The sequence below is a fragment of the Oryctolagus cuniculus genome, chromosome X (genome assembly GCF_051225735.1).
Source record: "Oryctolagus cuniculus isolate XC-2025 breed Fujian yellow rabbit chromosome X, ASM5122573v1, whole genome shotgun sequence".
Lineage (NCBI taxonomy): Eukaryota > Metazoa > Chordata > Mammalia > Lagomorpha > Leporidae > Oryctolagus > Oryctolagus cuniculus.
Window position 1 is genome coordinate 22,345,200 of NC_142888.1, and position 21,189 is coordinate 22,366,388.

Sequence of the window (21,189 nt, forward strand, 5' to 3'; positions counted from 1 at the left end):
CGAAACAGTCTTTCATTGCCAGTTCAAACATTCTATTAGAACATGTAATATGAACTATTCCATAGTCCACAAAAAATTGAATTTCCATGAGTGACTCCTTTGCTATATAGATTGTGGTTAATTTTAAACATTAATGAGGTTCCCTTTGTTATGAAATTCTTTATTAAGGAATCATTAATATAGTCATAATTATGCATCATGTTATTTGAGTTGAGATAAAAACTGTGTCACCTTCTCATCTTGTTGCTAATGCTTTGAACATCTTTTTTTTTTTTTGACAGGTAGAGTTAGACAGTGAGAGAGAGAGAGAGAGAGAGAGAGACAGAAAGGTCTTCCTTTTTCTGTTGGTTCACCCCACAAATGGCCGCTACAGCCAGCACACTGCACTGATGTGAAGCCAGGAGCCAGGTGCTTCTCCTGGTCTCCTATATGGGTGCAAGGCCCAAACACTTGGGCCATCCTCCACTGCCTTCCCAGGCCACAGCAGAGAGCTGGACTGGAAGAGGAGCAACTGGGACAGAATCCAGGGCCCCAACCGGGACTAGAACCCGGGGTGCCAGCGCTGCAGGCGGAGGATTAGCCAAGTGAGCTGCGGTGCCAGCCAACTTTGAACATCTTTTTAAAATTTATTTATTTGAAGTGCAAGTTGTATATATAGAGAGCTATCTTCCATCCACTTGTTCACTCCCCAAATGGCTTCAAAGGCCAGGGCTGGACCAGGCTGAAGCAGGATTCAGGAATTTCTTCCAGCTCTCCCACATGGGTTTAGGGGCCCAAGTACTTGGGCCATCTGCTGCTTTCCCAGTTGCATTAGCAGGGAGCTGGATCAGAAGTGGAGTTGCCAGGACTTGAACCAGCACCATATGGAATGCCAGCATTGCAGGCAGTGGCTTGACCCCCTACACCACAATATTGGCCCTCAAATGTTTTTTTATTGATACTAAAATTTTACTAACTTCAGATAGCTGCTTTATTCGGATGGTAGTTCGTATATTATATGTCAACAAGTTTTTTGTCATGTTTTGATAGCAATTAGGTCCAGTTTCATCAAAGAATTCTTCTGCTCGATGCGTACTATTTACCTGGAAGTGAAAGGAAGTTCAAACCTGGAGCTCTTCTTCCTTCCCTTTGATATGCACTGTCGTTACTGTATCATCATCTTGACCAACGAAAAGGTAAGAACAGAACTGTGGTCTTTGCTTTTAGCGCAGGCTCCACTTTAATGGAGTTACAAGTTAAGGCAACTTGAAACCAGCAGGAGACAGAAATGTAGAAAATTTCAGTTCCCAAATTATTAGACAATTAAAGAATGTGTGAAGAGTTATACTAGCTGCAAGTAAATTTTATAATGACTGCATAGGGAAGTCCCATGAGAGTAGAGCGGCACTTTGTTTAACCTTGCTGTAACTGTATCTGTATTAATTTTCTATACAGGTGTATCAAAATGTGGCACAATGGGTGTTTTACAACAACACATGCTTATTGTTCCAGTTTCTAGAGGTCAACGATCCAGACACAAGCTAGATAGGTTGTCTGTCTGCTTAGGGTTTACCAAATCTTCCACAAAGGATTGGCCAGGGCTGGATGCTCAATATTGAGTACACATGCAATGCAATAATGGTATCAGAAAGATGTATTGCTCTTACCTAGTGTCTATAGAATCATTTACACATGAAAGACAATATATCTGATTAAATATATAACGTGTTTAGTTTTAAATTAAAGTTAACAATTCAGTGGAGCAAATGTCTTATTATTATAATGCTAAATCTTGCATTTATTTCATTTAAAAAAATTCAGGATTTAACTAATTCCTCCCTATATAAAATGTGTGAAAAATAATACAAATATTTCACAATTCTTTTTCATATTAAATTGTAATATAGCTATGGAAAATGGTAGAGTTCATTCTCAGTGGCACAGTGATGAGGCTGATTTTATCCTTTGAAATAGACTATTAGAATATTATTAGTATTTGCTTACCTAAATGTAATCTAAATTAATCAAAATATAGTATACTTACCTTGGGGTCTCAATTTATTAAAACATGACTTTTGATTACACATATTTTGTCCTTGTCAGAGAAAATATTAAAAACAACAATCTTGAAATTATATTGTTACCAATTAATAAGTAGTTCCACAATCTAAAGTATTGCATTGAATTACAATTACTTATGTTGTGAAATACATCCATTAATTTATGCATTCAATTATATTGCTAATTGTATTGAAAAATGCAATTACACACTTAAATAGATCATCAAACATCCAAGCTCACTTAGTTAGTTCCTATTCTTACTAAATGTATGATGACTCCTTTGCCATTAAGAACCACTTGTTGAAAGCTGTAAAGTAATTAGGCCTCTATTTGATAGCTTTCTGTGTAAAAAACAGAAGCATTTCTACCAGCAGTGCTATCAAGGAAAAGCCATTTGTTTCATTTTGGCTGTTCCATTTGAGCTTTCAAATAAAAAATGAAATGATTTATGTAACAACTATTTGAAAGTACAAATAGTTCTACAGAACTTCCTTCAGTGTTCATAAAAATTTTTACCTTGGGAGAAAACCCATAAAAGCCCTAAAAATCCATGCTATCAAATGCCAGAAACCCAAAGGAAAAAAAAATCTATGTTCTATTGTGAAATGAGACAGATTAAATGGAGTACCCTGAAGCAGAATAAGGACCGAGCCACTGAGCATGCATCTTCTGGGAGGAGAGGTTAGCAGACCCCCGTACAAACCCACAAACACTACAAAGCACACAGAATTATGTTGACACAACCCTGAGTTCTGTCTTCATTGTGTTGCCCATCATTCGAACATCTTCTTTGTCTAGTCCTTAGTTCCAAAGTAGGACACCACCCTGCATGGTTGAGCTCATCTGTATGGGGGGGATCAAACAGGGATCATGCCCTGTGGGCTGGGCTAAGTGTGGTTTCCAGTTGTGGTCAACTGTTATGGCTTAATTAGCCCTCCACCGCCAAATCTTGAGCTTTTTTTGTGGACCTGACCCAGTGCCTCCCCTTCCCTCTGATATATTTTTACTTGGCAATTTTCTGTCTATAAACCTTGGTAAGAAATAATTGAAAAGATAGTCCAGGAATTGCAAACTTGAAACCTAGATGGGACTCAGCATCTCTGAGCAACTCATGCAAATGGTTCAGACCGACACCAGGCCTCCACATACCAAAGTGAGCTTCTACCTTGCTATGTCAAACTAAAAATCAACAAGGCAAGTGTGCTCACTCTCAAGTAGAAGACCCTGCAAGGCCTTCTTGTTAATTTGTGGTCTACAACAATTTAGTGTATAGCTACTCCATTCCAATCATTTAAAAGTATTGGTTGTCACTCTGGCCATCTCCCATATATTTGTATAAATGAGCCCCTTGTCTGTTCCTCATACTATATTCATACTAGTTTCTTTTTATTCCTCATGATTATTAATGGTAAGCCATGTTTCATTTGACATTGGATTTTTTCTATTCAGTTTGTCACAACTTCTTTTTTGGGGGACAAACATAACTACACTATACAGGCAACACTCCCGATTTCCTGGGCAAGTGTAAGAAAGAGGAAATGCCTACCATCTGGCCTATAAATACTTAGAGGGGCCAGGGACTAGCACTGCGGTGTAGCAGGTAAGGTCGCCGCCTATGGTGCTGGCATCCCATATGGGTGCAAGTTCAAGTCCTGGCTGCTCCACTTCCAATCCAGCTCTCTGCTGTGGCCTGGGAAAGCAGTAGAAGATGGCCCAAGTCCTTGGGCCCCTGCACCTATGTGGGACACCTGGAAGATGCTCCTGGCTCCTGGCTTCAGATCAGCACAGCTCTGGTCATTGCAGCCATCTGGGGAGTGAGCCAGCAAATGGAAGACCTCTCTCTCTCTCTCTCTCTCTCTCTGCCTCTGCCTCTGCCTCTGCCTCTCTGTAACTCTGCCTTTCACATTAATAAATCAATCTTTTTTAAAAAAGATTTATTTATTTGAACAGCAAGGTACAGAGAGAGGGAAGGAGAGAGAGATCATCTACCTACTGATTCACTCCCTAAATGGCTGCAATGACTGGATGCAGGAGCAGGGAACTGGATTGGAAGTGGAGCAACTGGGACTCGAACCAGCGCCCATATGGGATGCTTGTGTTGCAGGCAGTGGCTTTGCCTGCTATACCACAAAACTAGCCCCAAGATTTTCTTATTTATTGGCATATAGCTGTTTGTAATAATTCCTAATGATTCTTTTTAATTCCTGCAGTCTCCAATGTAACATCTCCTTTTTCATCTCTGATTTTATTGATTTGGGTCTTCTTCCACTTCCTTTTTTGCTTAGTTATTCCAGTGGTTTATCTATTTTGTTTGTTTTCTTTTCTAAAAACAAGATTTATCTATTTGAAATGAACAGTTGGTGTGTGTATGTGTGTGTGTGTGTGTGAGAGAGAGAGAGAGAGAGAGAGAGATCTTCTATCTGCTAGTTCATTACCCAAATGTCCACAATAGCTGGAGATGGGCTGATCCGAAGCCAGGTATCAAGAACTTCTTCTGGGTCTCCCATGTAGGTGCAGGGGCTCAAGCACTTGGGACATCTCCCACTGTTTCCCAGGTGAATTATTAGGGAGCTGGATCAGAAGTGGAGCAGCCGGGACTCGACCCAGTGCCCATATGGGAGCCAGTACTGCAGGCAGTGGCTTTACCCACTACGCCACAGTGCTGGCCCCGTTAATGTTTTCAAAAAGAAAAAAAGCTCTTCATTTCCCTGATCTTCTGTATAGTTTCTTTTACATTTCTATTTTGTTTATTTCTTCTCTAATTTTTATTATTCTTTTCCTTCAAATAATCTGAATTTGGTTTGTTCTTGTTTTTCTAGGTCCTTCAGATGCATTGTTATGTTATTTATTTGATGCCTTTCCAATTTTTGATGTAGGCACTTATTGCTATAAACTTTCCTCTTAACACTGTATTTGCTTATCCCATAAGTTTTGATACGTTGTGTCTTCATTTTTTTCAAGGATATAAATCATTTGATTATATCAGTAGATTAAGAGAAAGCATTTGATACGTTACAGCATCACCTCATGATGAAAACTTTTTAAAAATCATATGTAGAAGGATCCTACCTCAACATAATATATGAAAAAGGCAATATATGACAAACTTACAGCATCATGTTGAATGGGGAAGAGTAGGAAGCATTTTCACTAAGATCCAGAACCAGACAAGGATTACCACTCCCACCACTATTATTCTATATATTTCTTGAAGTATCAGCCAGAACCATTACAAGAAAAATAAATCAAAGAGATACAAGTTGAGAAGGAGGAATTCAAATTATCCCTGTTTTCAGATGACATGATTGTTTATATAGGAGAATAGAAGCCACAACTAAGAGATTATTAGAACTTGTAAGAGAATTTGGTAAATTTCCAAGATATAAAGTCAACACACCAAAATCAATAACATTGTTATATACCAACAATGTTCTGAATAATAACTTATAATATCAGTGCCATTCACAATAACTATAAAAAAAACTAAATGCCTTGGGATATACTTAACCAAGGATGTGAAAAATCTCTACAAGGAAATTATAAAATATTAATGAAAGAAATAGAAGACACAAAAAAATGAGAAAATCTTCCATGCTCATGGATTGGAAGAATTACTGTCATCAAAATGCCCATATCATCGGATGGAAGACCTCTCTTTCTTTCTCTCTCTCTGCCTCTCCTCTCTCTCTGTAACTCTGACTTTCAAACAAATAAATAAATCTTTTAAAAAAATGTCCATATTATCCAAAGCAATTTCTGGAGTCAATGTGATTCTAATCAGAATTCCAGGGGTATTCTTCACAGACCCAGAAAAAACAATCCTAAAATTCATATAGAAACACAAAAGATCCCAAATAGCCAAAGCAATCTTAAACAATAAAAACAAAGCTGGAGGCATCACAACACCAGATTTCAACACATGCTATATAGCTATCACAATCAAAATAGCTTGATACTGGCACAAAATATAGACAGGTACAACAACGGGACAGAACAGAAATCAGAGCAATTTTAACCCTAGGATCTACAACCAACTATGACAAACTAGCTAAAATCACTCTCTGGAGAAAGGAAAGTCTCCACAACAAATGGTGTCAGAAAAACTGAGTTTCCACATGTAGAAATTTGAAACAAGGCCACTACCTTACACCCTATACAAAAATCAACTCACAGTGCAGCAAAAATCAAACTTAAGAGTGAAAGCTATCAAATTACTACAAGAAAACAAGAAACACTCGAAGACTTCTTGGATAAGACCCAGAAGCACAGAAAATAAAATAAAAAATAAACACATGGAATTACATCAAGATAAGAAGCTTCTGCACAGAAAAGGAAACAATGTGAAGAGACAGCCAACAGAATGCAATGCAAGAAAATATTTGTAAACTATGAATCCAATAAAGGATTAATACCCAGAATATATAAGGAGCTCAAGAAACTCAACAATAACAAAACAAACAATCCAGTTAAGAAATGGGTAAAGGACTTGAACAAGCATTTTTCCAAGGACAGAATACAAATGACCAACAGACACATGAAAAAAATGCTGAGGATCTCCAGCAAATAAAGACCACAATTAGGTTATCTCCTAACTCCAGTTAGGATGGCTATTATCCAAAAATCAAAAAATTAAATGCTGTTGAGGATATGGTGAAAAAGATATCCTAATACACTCTTGGTAGGAATGAAAAATGGTATAATCACTTTGGAAAACAATATGGCAATTCCTCATAAATTGATGGTATATATACACAATGGAATACTACTTAATCATAAACACAATGAGATCTTGACATTTGCAACAAAATGTTTGTAACTGGAGTTCATTAAGCTAAGTAAAATAATCTGAGCCCAGAAAGACAAATTTCACACATTTCTTCCTATTTGTGGAAGCTAATATATACAGAATAATAACTGTGTATATGTCATATCATTTGGTATTTAGTTACAAATATTGCTTCACTGAATCACACTATGTAACTAACAATATAATCTTTCATGATGAAATTATTCTCATGAATTCCTCAGTCTGTGATAATTAATGTCACTGTTTTCAAGAAAAATATTATATATATGTGTATGAATATAATGTCTATATTTGAAGTGAATTGTGGCAAAATGTTTAAAAATTATAAAATAAAAAATTTTAAAAAAGAAAAAATATCAGAAGAAAATCTGAAAATGAGAATTTTTACTTAGTTGTTAGTTATTTATTCTTGGGGGTCCTCTCTGAGTTTATTATCATTGGTACTACCAGTTAGTCTATGAAGATTCCACATGCCTGGCATGCCAACATTTTATCTCCAGGAAATACCACCTCAAGTACATATAGCAAATTAAGGAAGAGTAATTACTACATTCCAAAATTCATGTTATTTTCATGGAACCTGTCTTTCTTGAAAGAAGCTGAAGAATATTATGAATATTGCAAATTTTTAACATTTGCCACACTGAAACTGGATTTTAACAATTTCATTTTATTCTGTTATTTATTACTCTGTTCAGTCTTCCAAATAGTTGAATTCACCAATGGTATAAAGTAAATTTTCTAGGCATGGAGAAAGCAAACTCACAGAAAGGGGCATGATCCTTGCACTAAATGGAATCATAGTCCAGTGGAGAAGAAAAACTTGCAAAGGTCTGGCCCAGTTCACATAGAAACTTTGTATGGGCAGGGAAAGAAATGTGTTCTGGGGTAGATTCTAATAACATGAAACTAAACAACTGAACGTGAAATTCCATCGATACATGGACTGTTGGTTCTGCAAATGGTTTGTTGGAAGTGACAGAAAATGAACTGAATGGATAAATAAGATTGATGTTGAAGAAGGCAGTGTATTATTTTAAGTTCAATTATGCAGTGTTGTTGCTGTTATTATAATGAATGAAATCAGGAAGTCAGTGGAAGCATAGGCAGGATCTAATTTCATGTTTGTTTCAGAAAACGTCTCTGGTGCCCACAGAGTAAGTTTAAACACTGGAGGCAAAAATTGGAGGCAGGGAAATTGACTAGTAGACTCTTGCCATATTTTATACCACCATTCTGTACTGTACTCTTTTTTTCACTCTGTAATTCCTAGTGAGTATTGCCATGGATGACAATTCAATTATTAGCCCAGTAGAAACTCACACACACAAGAAAATGTGAGAAACAATAGTGAGAGAAGAGATGATGATATTGAGTGAAGGAAAAGGAAAGAACTGTACAGATGAATATTGGTAGAAGGATCAAAATTTTCTATAATTTCATTTATTTTAATTGGTATGTAATTACTACACATATTTATGTGGTATGATATAACATTTCAATGTTTACATATTATGTAACGATCAAATTAAGATAATAACTTATCCATCACCTCAAACATTTCTCTTTGTAATGGAAGCAATCAAAATCTTCTCTTCTAGCTATGAGAGTTTTGAAATATATAATACATTATTATTAATTGTAGTCATTGTGCTATAGAACTGTGCTATATAACACTAGAAATTATTCTTCCATTGTAACTGTTATTTTGTTATCTTTTCTCAACCATATTCTGTCTGCCTCTCCCTCCGGCCCTCCACATCTCACATCTTCTCATAATAACTATTCCACTGTCTACTTCTATGAGATCAACTTTTTGAGATTCCACATGAGTAGAATAGTTTATTGCATAGTGTGGCAATAAACAAGAGAGTTCAGATATCTTCCCAACATATGTGATGCTATGGTGGACACAAATATCATTTCCTCTCAGGCTGGTAGTATTCCATTGTATATCTACATCATGTTTCTAATATCCATCCACCCATTGTTATCTCTTTGCTCTATCAGTTGTTTCCTTTACTGTGTAGAGGTGACTTAGAAATCTAGTTCAATAAAGAAGAGCAAATTTTTAGAGAACTAAGAAAAGGAAATAACAGAAGTAAATGCCAATCAGAACATAATTTTATTCATAAAAATTCAGCAGGTATCTCTACAGCAATGATTCCCTTTTCTGACATGACAATGACACTATTACTACTAGAAATTGTAAATTTTTCCTTAATATTATCAAACATCCAGGAAGTGTTCATATTATCCTGTCTCATATTTGTATGTTTTTCTGTCATTTCAAGTTTGTTTATATCAGCATCTAAATAAGGTTCTTCTACTGTGATTGTATGTATCTTTTAAAATATATCTTTTGAGGTTCCCTTTTTTCCTACTTCTATTCCTTAAAATTCTAGTTTCCTAAAGTTATTGTTCATCCCATTTTACAGAAGAGAAAAATGAAACTCAGATTAAGTAAATTTTTCTGAGGTTTAATAGCTAATAAAACCAGATGTGTGGTGGTCAGACATTTAGTGGCATGGTTAGGACACCTGTATTCCATAACAATGTGCCTAAATTAAATTGTTCTAGCTTCCTTCTAATGCACATGCTGAGAGGCAATATATGATGGCTCAATTACTTGAGTCCTACCCATGCGTGTAAGGAATTTAGATTGACTTCTGTGCTCCTGACTTTCACCTAGCCCAGCCACAGCTGTTGCTGTGGAGTGAACCAATACATGGGAGCTCTCTCTGTCTCTCGCTCTCTTTTTCAAATTAAAAAAAAAAAAAATGAAACAATCATGCCATTTCCACTGGTCTTTAGCTATTTCATGCTACTGTCCTTGCATGGTGCCTACTTCTACTTATGCCTCTCTATTTAGCCCTCTGTACTTCATGACAAGTTATTTGTTGTAAAAGATTTTAAGGCTCTCACATGGTTGTTTTGAGGGCCTACACTTTGAGATCTAGACTCTTGGGAACTCAGATTCCCTGAAAAAATATTAAGTTATAGAATGAAGGGGAAAATTGCTTGCTTCTTTGTGCATTTTAAAATAATAATAAATTATAGACCAACTAATAGTAAGTTATGGAGTGAAGTGGAAAATTTGCTTGCTTGTTTGTACATTTTAAGATAGAAGTTTCCCAATTATATTTGTATCCATAAAGATTGATTGCTGTCAGTGCTATCCTGAGGCCTTAAGCAATCTTTGTATCTGGTTGCTTGCAAAATTTCCCCTATGCTATGGTATAGCTATACTTTAGCCTCATCTTTGGCTACATATTTAAACCCTATGTTGAGTAGAAAATTGCAATGCATTGTGATATGCAGGGTATCTTTGTATCATAAAGATTTATCATATTTATCAGCTTTTAATATTTACTATTATTGTGTGCATGTGTTTTAGATTGGAGAAATAGTATATGCTGTGGAAGGAAAAGGTTTGATCCCTTTGCCTTCGAGTTTCCTTCCAATGAAACCTTCAACTCCAATTGACTACAACTGTTCTCCTGAAGAAGGTAGAGTATATATATTTTGTTTCATTCATAACGTTAAAGAATGAGCCTATTCCTCATAGTCACTAAAGCATCTTCAGAGTATGTAATTAGATTTTAGAAGGTCTTCTTTTAATTTTATTATCAATCTAAAGTGTCAGTGGTGATTCTTTTTTTAAGTTTTAGTTTTTAGACTTCTGGTAAAGATTATAATTTGAAATACAAAGTGTTTATTCAGCAAGAATTTCAATTTTTTCAAGTACTTTGGAAATCACTACACTAACAATCTATAATTGTTACAAAATGTGGAATTATACTCTGCCTTCTGGTTTTGGATAATTAACCCTTGATTTTTGCATTTTAATGTAAAGTCAGTGAAAGAAAATGGCAACCCTTGCCACTTATTTCTATTCCTCCTCCTCCTTATCATTGATAGGAGAAAAATGGTTACTAAATTTTTGAGCATGTTGATGATGCTTCTTTGAAAGAGCCATGTTACAGGAATCCTTCTTAGAGAATACCAGAGAACTCTTCTTAGAGAATTCCTGACTTACACTTGAATCATTGAATTAGAACTAATACAAATTACTCATTTATTTTAATTGTGTTTAATGTAGACCATAACTGCAGTCTCATCTTTCAAACCACTCACATGAGTCCTGGATAACAACATCAAAATTTCAGGCTTAAAAGTTCCTTGCATTCATGAATGTTTTTGCTTCCCCTAGTGCATAGTAAGGCAGATCCAGTGCTATACTTAAAATGCAAACTCCATCATACCCTGGATATGGACCTTAAATTGCCACTGACTAATGAAGCCAAGGAAAAGGCCTTGGCTTTTGCAGCACAACAACAGATGTCAAATATAGAGTATGAGCGAAGGCTGCTCACAGGCACTCTGGAGAGCAGTAGCGTTCGAGTGGCCATCGCGCTCCTGGGGCTGACCAAGGTTGAGGTAGGAATGAAGGACTGATGATGCACTTAAATTACTCTCTCTTTACCAATTTATGATTAACAGTTGTTAATTAATCCTAACAGCATTTTTACATAAATAAAGGATGTATATTGTTTTTTCCAGAAAGACAGCTCAGAAGCTTCCTCTCTCTCTCTCTCTCTGCTTTACTCTGTCTTTGTAACCTCATTAAATACTAAATATGAAGCAAAACATTCTATTATGTAATTACAGGCATTACAGTGGAGTCATAAACATAGCAGTTGTCAATTCTGGTTGTACATTAGAATGCTTTGGCTAACTTTTAAATCTCAAGCCTCAGTTTTTATATTTTTAATTTGAAGATACAAGTCATATATGAAAACTGAGATAATTACATAAACTATTTACCCTACTACCTGATACACATTATTTGTTTTCTTTATACATGATATTGTGATGCCTATTATTATCACTGCTATTACTATAGACTATTATTATAGCTTAAAATAAGTTATGATCTTTTTTTATGGTTGGCATAAGGTACATGTAAACCTGGTCATATTGTTCCTCTGGGCAGATTTCTCTACTGGATTTGCAGCCTATGTCAGATAAAGACCAGTATCATTAGGACAGTCTACACGACCTCCCTGGTTAGTCTGCCCCCTCTGCACATCTCAGCTCTTCTACTGGACCACATTCACTCGTGCCTCTCCCTCAGCACAGACTCCTTGCTATTCTTCAAACACTCCGCTCATGCTCCCTAGGGTTTTCTACTTTTTCCTCTAGACATCTGAGGGTTGTCACTGACAATTACTTCAGATCTCTGCTAAAAAGCTATCAGTAGAATTTGGATTTAGCTACTTACCACACATTTTTATAAATTTTTCCTTGTTGTTTAAGGTTTACCTTATTTGTACATTTTACAATAAAATACTTGACATTGTGTAAGTGATTTATTGTGTTTTCATTTGTTAAACTATTAGATTCAATACAGCCTAATCACGGATTTCTAATAACTAATTGATATTATTTTATTATTATTGTTAAAGAATTTATTTATTTATTTGAAAGAGTTACAGAGAGAGGCAGAGGCAGAGAGAGAGAGAGAGATCTTCCATCCACTGGTTCACTCCCAAATTGGCCTCAATGGCCAGACTGGGTCAATCCGAAGCCAGGAGCCAGGAGCTTCTTCCAGGTCTCCCATGTGGGTGCAGGAGCCTAAGCATTTGGACCACCCTCCAGTGCTTTCCCAGGCGCATCAGCAGGTAACTGGATCAGTAGTAGAACAGTCTGCACTCCAATCGGTGCCCAAATGGGATGCTGGCATTCCAGGGCTTTAACCTGCTACACCACAGCACTGGTCCTTAACTGATGATATTTTAAGGATGACCTGGATTCTAAGTTGTGATTGTCTCACAAGTGTTAATTCCTGAAGCTTTGATGCCCTTTTACTTACCCATTCATATTGTGCCTCTAAGAAACTGATAATTCTCTTATGCTTAAATTGAAATGCATATTTTTATAAAACAATGAATATAGGAAAGTTTATCTTCAGCTTTCAGTATCTTATTACAATAAAAATTTTAATGAGTGGCTATTTCAAATCTTAAGCCTATCATGGTTCTCCATAGTTCTTTCTCCCTCTTTTTCCTTTTGAATTACTTTTTCTACATTATTATCTCTTGCAAGCAGATTGTTTAAATAAAAAAATTATTGACGGAGGTGATTTTATCCACAGACATGCTTGCCATTATATATAGGTTCTATTTTTCTTCCTCTTCCTTTAGCTTTCTCCCTGGAATCCAGCACATTTCTTGTATTTACTATTGCATTTAATAAACTATGTTTTGTATAAGATTTAGGGCTTTTTTTAAAAGATTTATTTATTTTAAAGTTAGAGTTACAGAGAGGCAGAAGCAGAGAGAGGGAGAGAGGTCTTTCATCCATTGGTTCACTCCCCAAATGGCTGCAACGGCCAGAGCTGGGCTGATCCAAAGCCAGAAACCAGGAGATTCTTCTGGGTCTCCCACATGGGTGTAGGGGCCCAAGCACTTGGACCATCCTCCATTGCCTTTCCAGGTGCATTAGCAGGGAGCTGGATCAAAAGTAGAGCATCCGGGACTTGAAATGGCGCCCAGCATTGCAAGCAACAGCTTTACCCTCTACACAACAGTGTTGCCTCCTAGATTTAGTTTTATGTTTTCTTCTTTATCCCATCAGATTATGAGTTCCTAAAACCTGAAAATCTTACGTATTTTTGTCTACTCCTTGGCATCTAATGCATGATATGTGTCTTGTAATCATTTAATTGAATTTGAAATGTGCTTAACAAAACAAATGTCGCTTATGAATTACTTCAATTACACTTGGAAAATTGTGTTTATTTTCCCTGTCTTGTTTTAGGAAGGACAGTATTGTGTCTAGATTTGTTTATGAATAGCATCAGTTGTAACCCACATTATTATATGATTAATGGTTGAAGGAACTAAAAATGTCAACCTTAGATAAGAAAGATTTTTATATGTTTGTGGTGGGGTAGGACTTAGCTGCTTTTATACATTCACAAAATTTTCTTGAGTAAAAGGAGGGCTCAGATTCCACGGCAAATAACTGTATCTGATTGGTAGATGTGAGGGAGTTCAGATTTCAACTCAAAGAGAGCACGTTCTCAATGCTGTTTACCAAAGGAATGGTTTCCCCCCAAGGCAATTAATTCTCCCATAGTGAAAGCATTAGATCAGGGACCACTGAGCCTTTCTCGCTATATTGGTTCTTTGAAATGTTTTGGTTCTGTCTTTCACCAAGTGTGTAATAAGGTCTCTAAAGAAATAAACAAATTCAATCCCTTGGTGAAATTGTTTTCCCGAATGTTTGGTCTAAATGTATAATGATATCTTTTGTGTTTTGGATGTAAAATTAAGAAATTTACATTTCAATTTTACTGCTCATTTACAGTCTCTTGTGCTGTTTAATATTTCAAAGTTGAAGAAGCCTAAGTCTGTTTTATATACAACTGAAGTGAGCCTTCCAGAACATTTTAATATTCCCAAGAAAATCTACATCCCTCAAAGTCTAGAACCTCCAACTAAACTGACTCAATCTGAAAGAATCAAGCCTACAACGAAACCAGGTAATCAAAAATGTGTGTATCGAAGTATCTGTGTCCAGGCATGTTAATAGCAAGCGCATATCAGTGGAAAACAACGTGGCATTTGTGATAATTTATCTCTGATCTGGACCAGGATCTTTATTAGTTGAGTACTTAGTACTGGTCTCCTGGTGCCCCTTTATTCTGTTGTTGTGATCAAGAAAGCATAAGGAAGATTATATGAATATTAATACACTTATAAAATGAAAGTAGTAAGATGTAAACAGTGTGAATAAGTAGTCTTAACTATTCAGAAGTATTTTTACTTTTCAGTTTCTTTCAGGCTTTTGAATAATAATAAGAATGTAATTTCTTCACTAGAGCTATTTCTACAATGTATTATAACTCCAGTGTTAGGGATGCCAACTTATGTTTTTGTTGAATTTGGTTTTCTTAAATTTCCATGTGTTCTCCTATGGATTTGTGCGAACTATAAAATATCTCTAAGTCTTCTAAGCCTGAAAGGGCAGTTACAAGTTATAAATTACAGAATAATAAATTTACTTTACCTTCTCAGGATGGATGGATCACTTTAGATGCAATGACCCATTGGCCAAGCAAGTAACAAACATTTAAGAGTTAGATATGTCTGCTTTAAGACAATAAAGGATAATGAACCCCTATGGTGAACTGGAGGGCTTGACGCCATGTCTAAATATTCAGATTAAAAACAATAAAAACAAAAACAAAATCCCAGAGCAAGCTTTAGGTACAGAGTTTAAGATACCCATGTCCCACTTCAGAGTGCCTGGGTTCTGTTTCCACCTTAGTCTCCTGATTCCATCTTCCTGCTAAAGTTGACCCTGGGAGGCAGTGGTGATGCCTCAAGTAATTGGGTTCCTGCCACCCATGTGGGAGATCTAAATTGCATTCCTACCTCCCACCCCTGGAGCCAATTGGGGAATGAACTAGCAGTTGACAGCTCACTTGTTCTCTCTCTCTCTCTCTCTTTGTTTCTCTGCCTCTCAAAAATAAGATAAGTAACATAACTAAAATCCTGAGCTACCCAAAACATCTGTGAGGCCATATTTGGCTTACCAACAGTCATCCTCAACATCGTTATCATCTTAAGTTGTTGTCTTTTTTATTCTTTATTAACTCCAGTTTGGGGATGTACTATTAAAATTTTAAATGAATTTTTTATTATGATAATTTTTAAAAAAGATTTATTTATTTATTTATTTATTTGAAGGGCAAAGATACAGAGAGAAGGAAAGAGAGAGAAGGAGAGAGAGAGATATCTTCCATCTGCTGGTTCACTCCCCAAATGGCTGCAATAGCTGAGGCTGGGCCAAGCCAAAGCCAGGAACCAGGAGCTTCTTCTGGGTCTCCCACATGGGTGTAAGGGCCCAAGCACTTGGGCCATCCTCCACTGCCTTTCTGCATGCATTAGCAGGGAGCTGGTTCAGAAGTGGAATAGCCAGAATTTGAACAGGTGCCCATATGGGATGCTGGCATGTTCATGTTCCAATTGTTGTTCTGTGCAGTTGAGTTTGTAGAGGGATATTTCCAACCCACATTTGTTTCCACACTTTTCATCAAAGATTTAAAAGAATTGAGTTTAAAAAGAATATAAGACTGCCTCAAAAAAAGTACTATCATAACTCCAGGTAGAAAATAAGTCAAATAAAGGCACACCCTACCACCTGTATTACCTATTTTTCAACAATGTACATGATTATGAAAAGGAAAATAATGTAGATGATTAGCTCTAGTAAATAGCCTTCCATCAAAATTCGAGTATAAATATATTAGATGTAAAGTCTTAAAATCATATTTTGTGGTATAAACCAATATTGGAACAAATAGGGGGCCTGTGCTGTGGCATAGTGGGTAAGACTGCTGCCTGTAGTGCCGGCATCCCATATGAGTGTCAGTTCAAGTTCTGGCTGCTCCAATTCTGATCCAGCTCTCTGCTGGAAAAAATAGGAAAGCAATAGAAGATGGCTCAAGTCCTTGGGCTTCTACACCTGCGTGGGAGGCCCAGAGGAAGCTCCTGGCTCCTGGATTTGGATCGGCAGAGCTTCCACCATTGCAGCCATCAAGGGAGCTGGCCAGTGGATGGAAGATCTCTCTCTCTCTCTCTCTCTGCTTCAGTCTCTCTGTGTAACTCTGCCTTTCAAATAAATAAATAAATCTTAAAAAAAAGAAGAAATAGGCAAATTCCGAGCAATAAGTATGCTAATACAGAAATAAATATTCTATTTTATGGGGTGGGGTGGAAAGAAAAAGAACTGACAAGTATTTATGTGGAGGAATAACCCAGTGTTCCTGCATAAGTGCAGGAGAAAGGTGGAAGTAGTCTTAAATTTATAAACTCTTAATAAATTCTATACTTATCAACAGGAGTTAGTTTTGATGTATTAAAATTGCTATCTTTATTATTATATTAATGTTGTCTATTCTTTTTTTTAAAAAAAGATTTAATTAATTGAAAGGTAGATTTACAGAGAGGCAGAGGCAGAGAGAGAGAGAGGTCTTCCATCCACTGATTCACTCCCCAAATGGCTACAATGGTCAGAGCTGTGCCAATCTGAAGCCAGGAGCTAGGAGCTTCTTCCAGGTCTCCCATGTTGGTACTGGGGCCCAAGGACTTGGGCCATCTTCAACTCCTTTCACAGGCCATAGCAGAGAGCTGGATCGGAAGTGGAGCAGCCAGGATTCAAACTGGCGCCCTTATGGGATGCCAGCACTATAGGCTTCAGCTTTATCCACTACATCACAGTGCCAGCCCCAATGTTGTCTATCCTTTACCTGTATCGAATTCATAATGAAAGTTATACCTTTATGATTAATGGTAGATGATAGTAAAATTGTTTTTTTTAATAATTTACTTAAATCCATAGTTACTTAAGTCCCACCATTTGGAAAAACATTATTTTCCCATTCTACCATTTAACATATAATGCTTTCATCTGAAGGAAATGAAACTATAAAGAATGTTCCTCTGCACAGAAGTAAGTAGGTTCGTCAATTTCTGCAGATGCAACCAATGTACACACACACACACATATACTTCATGGAAATTGTACATGTATGTACGTTGTAAATGCGCAGTTATGACAAACTGCTATGGGAAAGGGACACCACTTGTCTTACCTCATAGATCTCAGTGATCTCGTGACTCTTTTATGTTAGTGGAATAGGGTCGATTTTATGTTTAGTGAAGACGACAATGTGCAAAGAACCATGATGGTTGGTTTATATGGCTTCTCACATCTAATCCTTCTAATGTTTCTGTTTGAGACCTCATGTAGGCCTTGATCCTATACTTGCCTATCCATGGACTCTCACCATAACCTTTCCACAGTGTTATGAGTTTCCACAAACATATTTTCACTCCATTTTCCTCCATCCCCACATCTACCATGTAAATGACTGTGTTCCCTTTCTCACACAGGAAAAGAGACTACAGAAACACATCTGTTAGTAGACATAGGAAGTCCATTCACTCAGTCTTAAGTAAGGGTCACTCAGAAGAAAGCTTTATTATTTTAAGATTAATTTTGTTTTATTTTAAAGGCAGAGTTACAGAGAGAGATATCGTCCATCTGCTGGTTCACTCTCCCAAATGGTCCAAAGGCTGGGGCTGGAGCAGGAGCCAGGAACTCCTTCTGGGTCTCTCATGTGGGTGCAGGGGCCCAGCCATTTTGGCCATCCTCTGTTGCCTTCCTAGGGTCATTAGCAGGGAGCTGGATCAGAACTGAAGCAGCCAGGCCTGGAATCAGCCCTCATACAGGATACCAGCACTGCAGGAGGTGACTTAACCCATTCCTAAAGAAACTGCTACTGAGAAAACCAGTTTGCCAGGGCTCTTATATCAAGGGTTAAGAGAATATTCAGAGTATAGCAAAGGGGGAACAGGAGGATCCTCCCTGCTTGCCATATGCATCTTTATACATTGTGTGTTCAGAAGCCTGCCTCAGCAGCTTTCCTTGTTCGGGGGTGGGGGGGAGGGTCTGGTCATCTCTGAGTACATGTTGCAAAATAAGCTTTTCTGGAACTTGTTCAGAAAAACAAGCTCAAGCAAGTAAATTGTTCCATATTCTCTGCCACTGCTCCTGTGCCCCAGCTCCTGCATAAATCCACACTCTTGATTACAATTCTTTAACCTCCACGTTTCTTTCCCTCAGTGTCAGAAGACACTTGCTATGTTTACCATTTATCTCTACCTAGATAACCTGTTTGGGGGTTCTTCATCATTTAACACCGTTCCTTCTTCTCTGACAGTGAATCTTTCTAACTCCCAAGCATCCTCATGCTTGAAAAATTGAAGAAATCTTTGCCTTTACCTTTCCCATGGCCTCCATAGTTCTCAGACGAGTAAATTCTTATCTGTAGTTTCAATTCTTGCATCAGTAGTTCCCTTAGCAACCTGTCAAATCTATCCTTTGCCCTCATGCTGCAGTAAAACACACAGTTGCTTTCTAATTACCAAATGCAGTGGCCCACTCTCAGTCTACATCTTACCAAATCTCTATTACATGTAACCCAAATGATTAAATTAATCTAATCCTAGAATTCTGGATAGTTGATAAAAGGTTTCATCCTGGTTGCCTGCATTTATCTATCCTTTTGACAAAATTCATTCTTAGCTTCTTTGTGAGTTCTTCTGTTTGCCACATATTGTGGGAATCTTCGAGAGTATCCTTTTCCCTCTGGGATTAATAGTCTTTACATACATCCTGAGAAATGTTGCACATTCCCATAATTAAAACTTTTATCAATATCACCAATACGCAGTTCTATTCCTACCCCTTTCCTTCCATTTTCAACTTTTATATTCAGAGGCAGATGAGCAATTTTCCCCTAAAGATGCAGATATGCCAATAAACATACAAATGGATACATAGAGATATATATTCCTCAAATTCAAAACAAATGCATTGCTTTTCTGCATCAGTTTGTTCCTTGTGATGTAATCTTTATCATTTCATATGGTAGGAATGTGTCTCTCATACTAGAAATCTTGTTATACTGTCCTAAACATCTGTTTTGGAGCTCATACCCACAATCCATTTTGTAAATATTCTATAATTTTCTCCTTCTTTTGTATACTCACTGTTATGATTCAGGTTATTATCAGCAGTTTGCAAAAGGAGAAAATAATTATATCTACCTCTTCTGAATATCATACACATTTAATGAGATAATACATGTTAAGAATAAATGTTATATACTGTAAGTGATAAATGTAATACATTTTAAGAATTAAATGCTGTATGATATACTTGATAAATGTTGCTTTTTAATAATTTTCTAAGCTTCTCATCTTTAATACCCCTTACCATCAGCCAACAGAATATTAATAAGTCTATGAAATGTTATTGAAGCATTTAGAGATTTCAGTGACAAGATTTAGTTTGTTACAAATGGAATTTAAGACTTATGAGTCTTAACTTTTTCCACCCCTCTTCCTACTCACTGTATATAATTTTATATTTGTAGTTTTACATTATTTCTCTTGAAAAGGGTTGCCCAAATTGTGAAAGCATCATGTCTCACAAACCCAGACTTATACCTGCTTATAGATATTGGTGTAAAATCTCATCTACCTGTGGATCCAGAAGCCCATCTGTGCTGACCACTGATCTCCCATGTTATACTTGCAGGCTGGCGAGTACCGGTCTGATACTACATATGTTAGCCCTGCCTCCTCAGTTGCATTACCCCATCTTTGTGATGTATCTCCCTCTGTCTTGGGTAGCCCATTGGCACGGACTTTTACTTTGTTAAAACCCTAGTTTGTTTCTGGCTTGTTTCTGCCTGACTCTTTCCCACAGGTACTAGCACACACTTCCTGCAATTGGTCTTGGTCTACAATGCCCTGGGTAACTCTAATAGTAATGTTTCTCTTGAATTTGGAATCCTGGGACTTTCCTGTCTATGTATCTGGCCTTTTTATAACAACTAGATCCATTTCCTGTTTCTCAGTGGCACTTTCCCAATTACAAGCTTATTTTCTACTTTCAAAAATTCTGATAAGGAGCCGGTGCCATGGCTCACTTGGTTAATCCTCTGCCTGTGGCGCCGGCATCCCATATGGGTGCCGGATTCTGTCCTGGTTGCTCCTCCTCCAGTCCAGCTCTCTGCTGTGGCCCGGGAAGGCAGTGGAGGATGGCCCAAGTGCTTGGGCCCTGCACCCACATGGGAGACCAGGAGAAGCACCTGGCTCCTGGCTTCGGATTGGCATAGCTCCAGCTGTAGCGGCCATTTGGGTTGTGAACCAACGGAAGGAAGACCTTTCTCTCTGTCTCTCTCTCTCACTGTCTAACTCTATCTGTCAAAATAAATTGAAAAAAAAATCTGCTAACTGTTCTTGACTAATATACCTTTCTCTGGCTGCCCTCTCATCCGTGTCTTCTCACAGTCTATATGTTCACTTGCCAGTATATCCTGTCCTAACATTCAGGCTTTTCTACCCACTCCAGGGTCTTTCTTCCTACTCTGCACTATGCAACAATGAGACATGATTGTGTCCATATTATTAAAATATAATTTAATTCAAGTAACTTAATATAACCAGGTCAACATAATTATAATATCCAAGATTACAAATGCCCCTTATTCTTATAGTTTTGATATAAAAAATTTGCAGTTTGATAAATGACTCAGTTTGCTTTTTATTGTTTTACATCTACAGAGAATGGGGTCCAATGGTTTTTTCATATTCTTTCTATTAGGTCTTCTCTGGGGAACATATATCTGCAATAATATGTTTAGGGAGCCATTTAATCAAATATTTTATAAGCCTTTTACCCTACTTTAAGTCCTG

At 37.0% G+C, this 21,189-nt stretch overlaps 1 protein-coding gene across 1 annotated transcript in view; it reads left to right on the forward strand.

The window, feature by feature from the left end:
* The window catches only part of CFAP47 (cilia and flagella associated protein 47), a 375,387-nt gene that overhangs the window by 195,279 nt on the left and 158,919 nt on the right, over positions 1–21,189 (forward strand). Inside the window, exons 42-47 of the mRNA XM_089324690.1 lie at positions 1,030–1,175; positions 10,245–10,356; positions 11,061–11,287; positions 14,222–14,336; positions 17,140–17,152; positions 19,887–19,912. Of these exons, the coding sequence (XP_089180816.1) occupies positions 1,030–1,175; positions 10,245–10,356; positions 11,061–11,287; positions 14,222–14,336; positions 17,140–17,152; positions 19,887–19,912 (639 nt within the window). The remainder of the gene's footprint in view (positions 1–1,029; positions 1,176–10,244; positions 10,357–11,060; positions 11,288–14,221; positions 14,337–17,139; positions 17,153–19,886; positions 19,913–21,189) is intronic.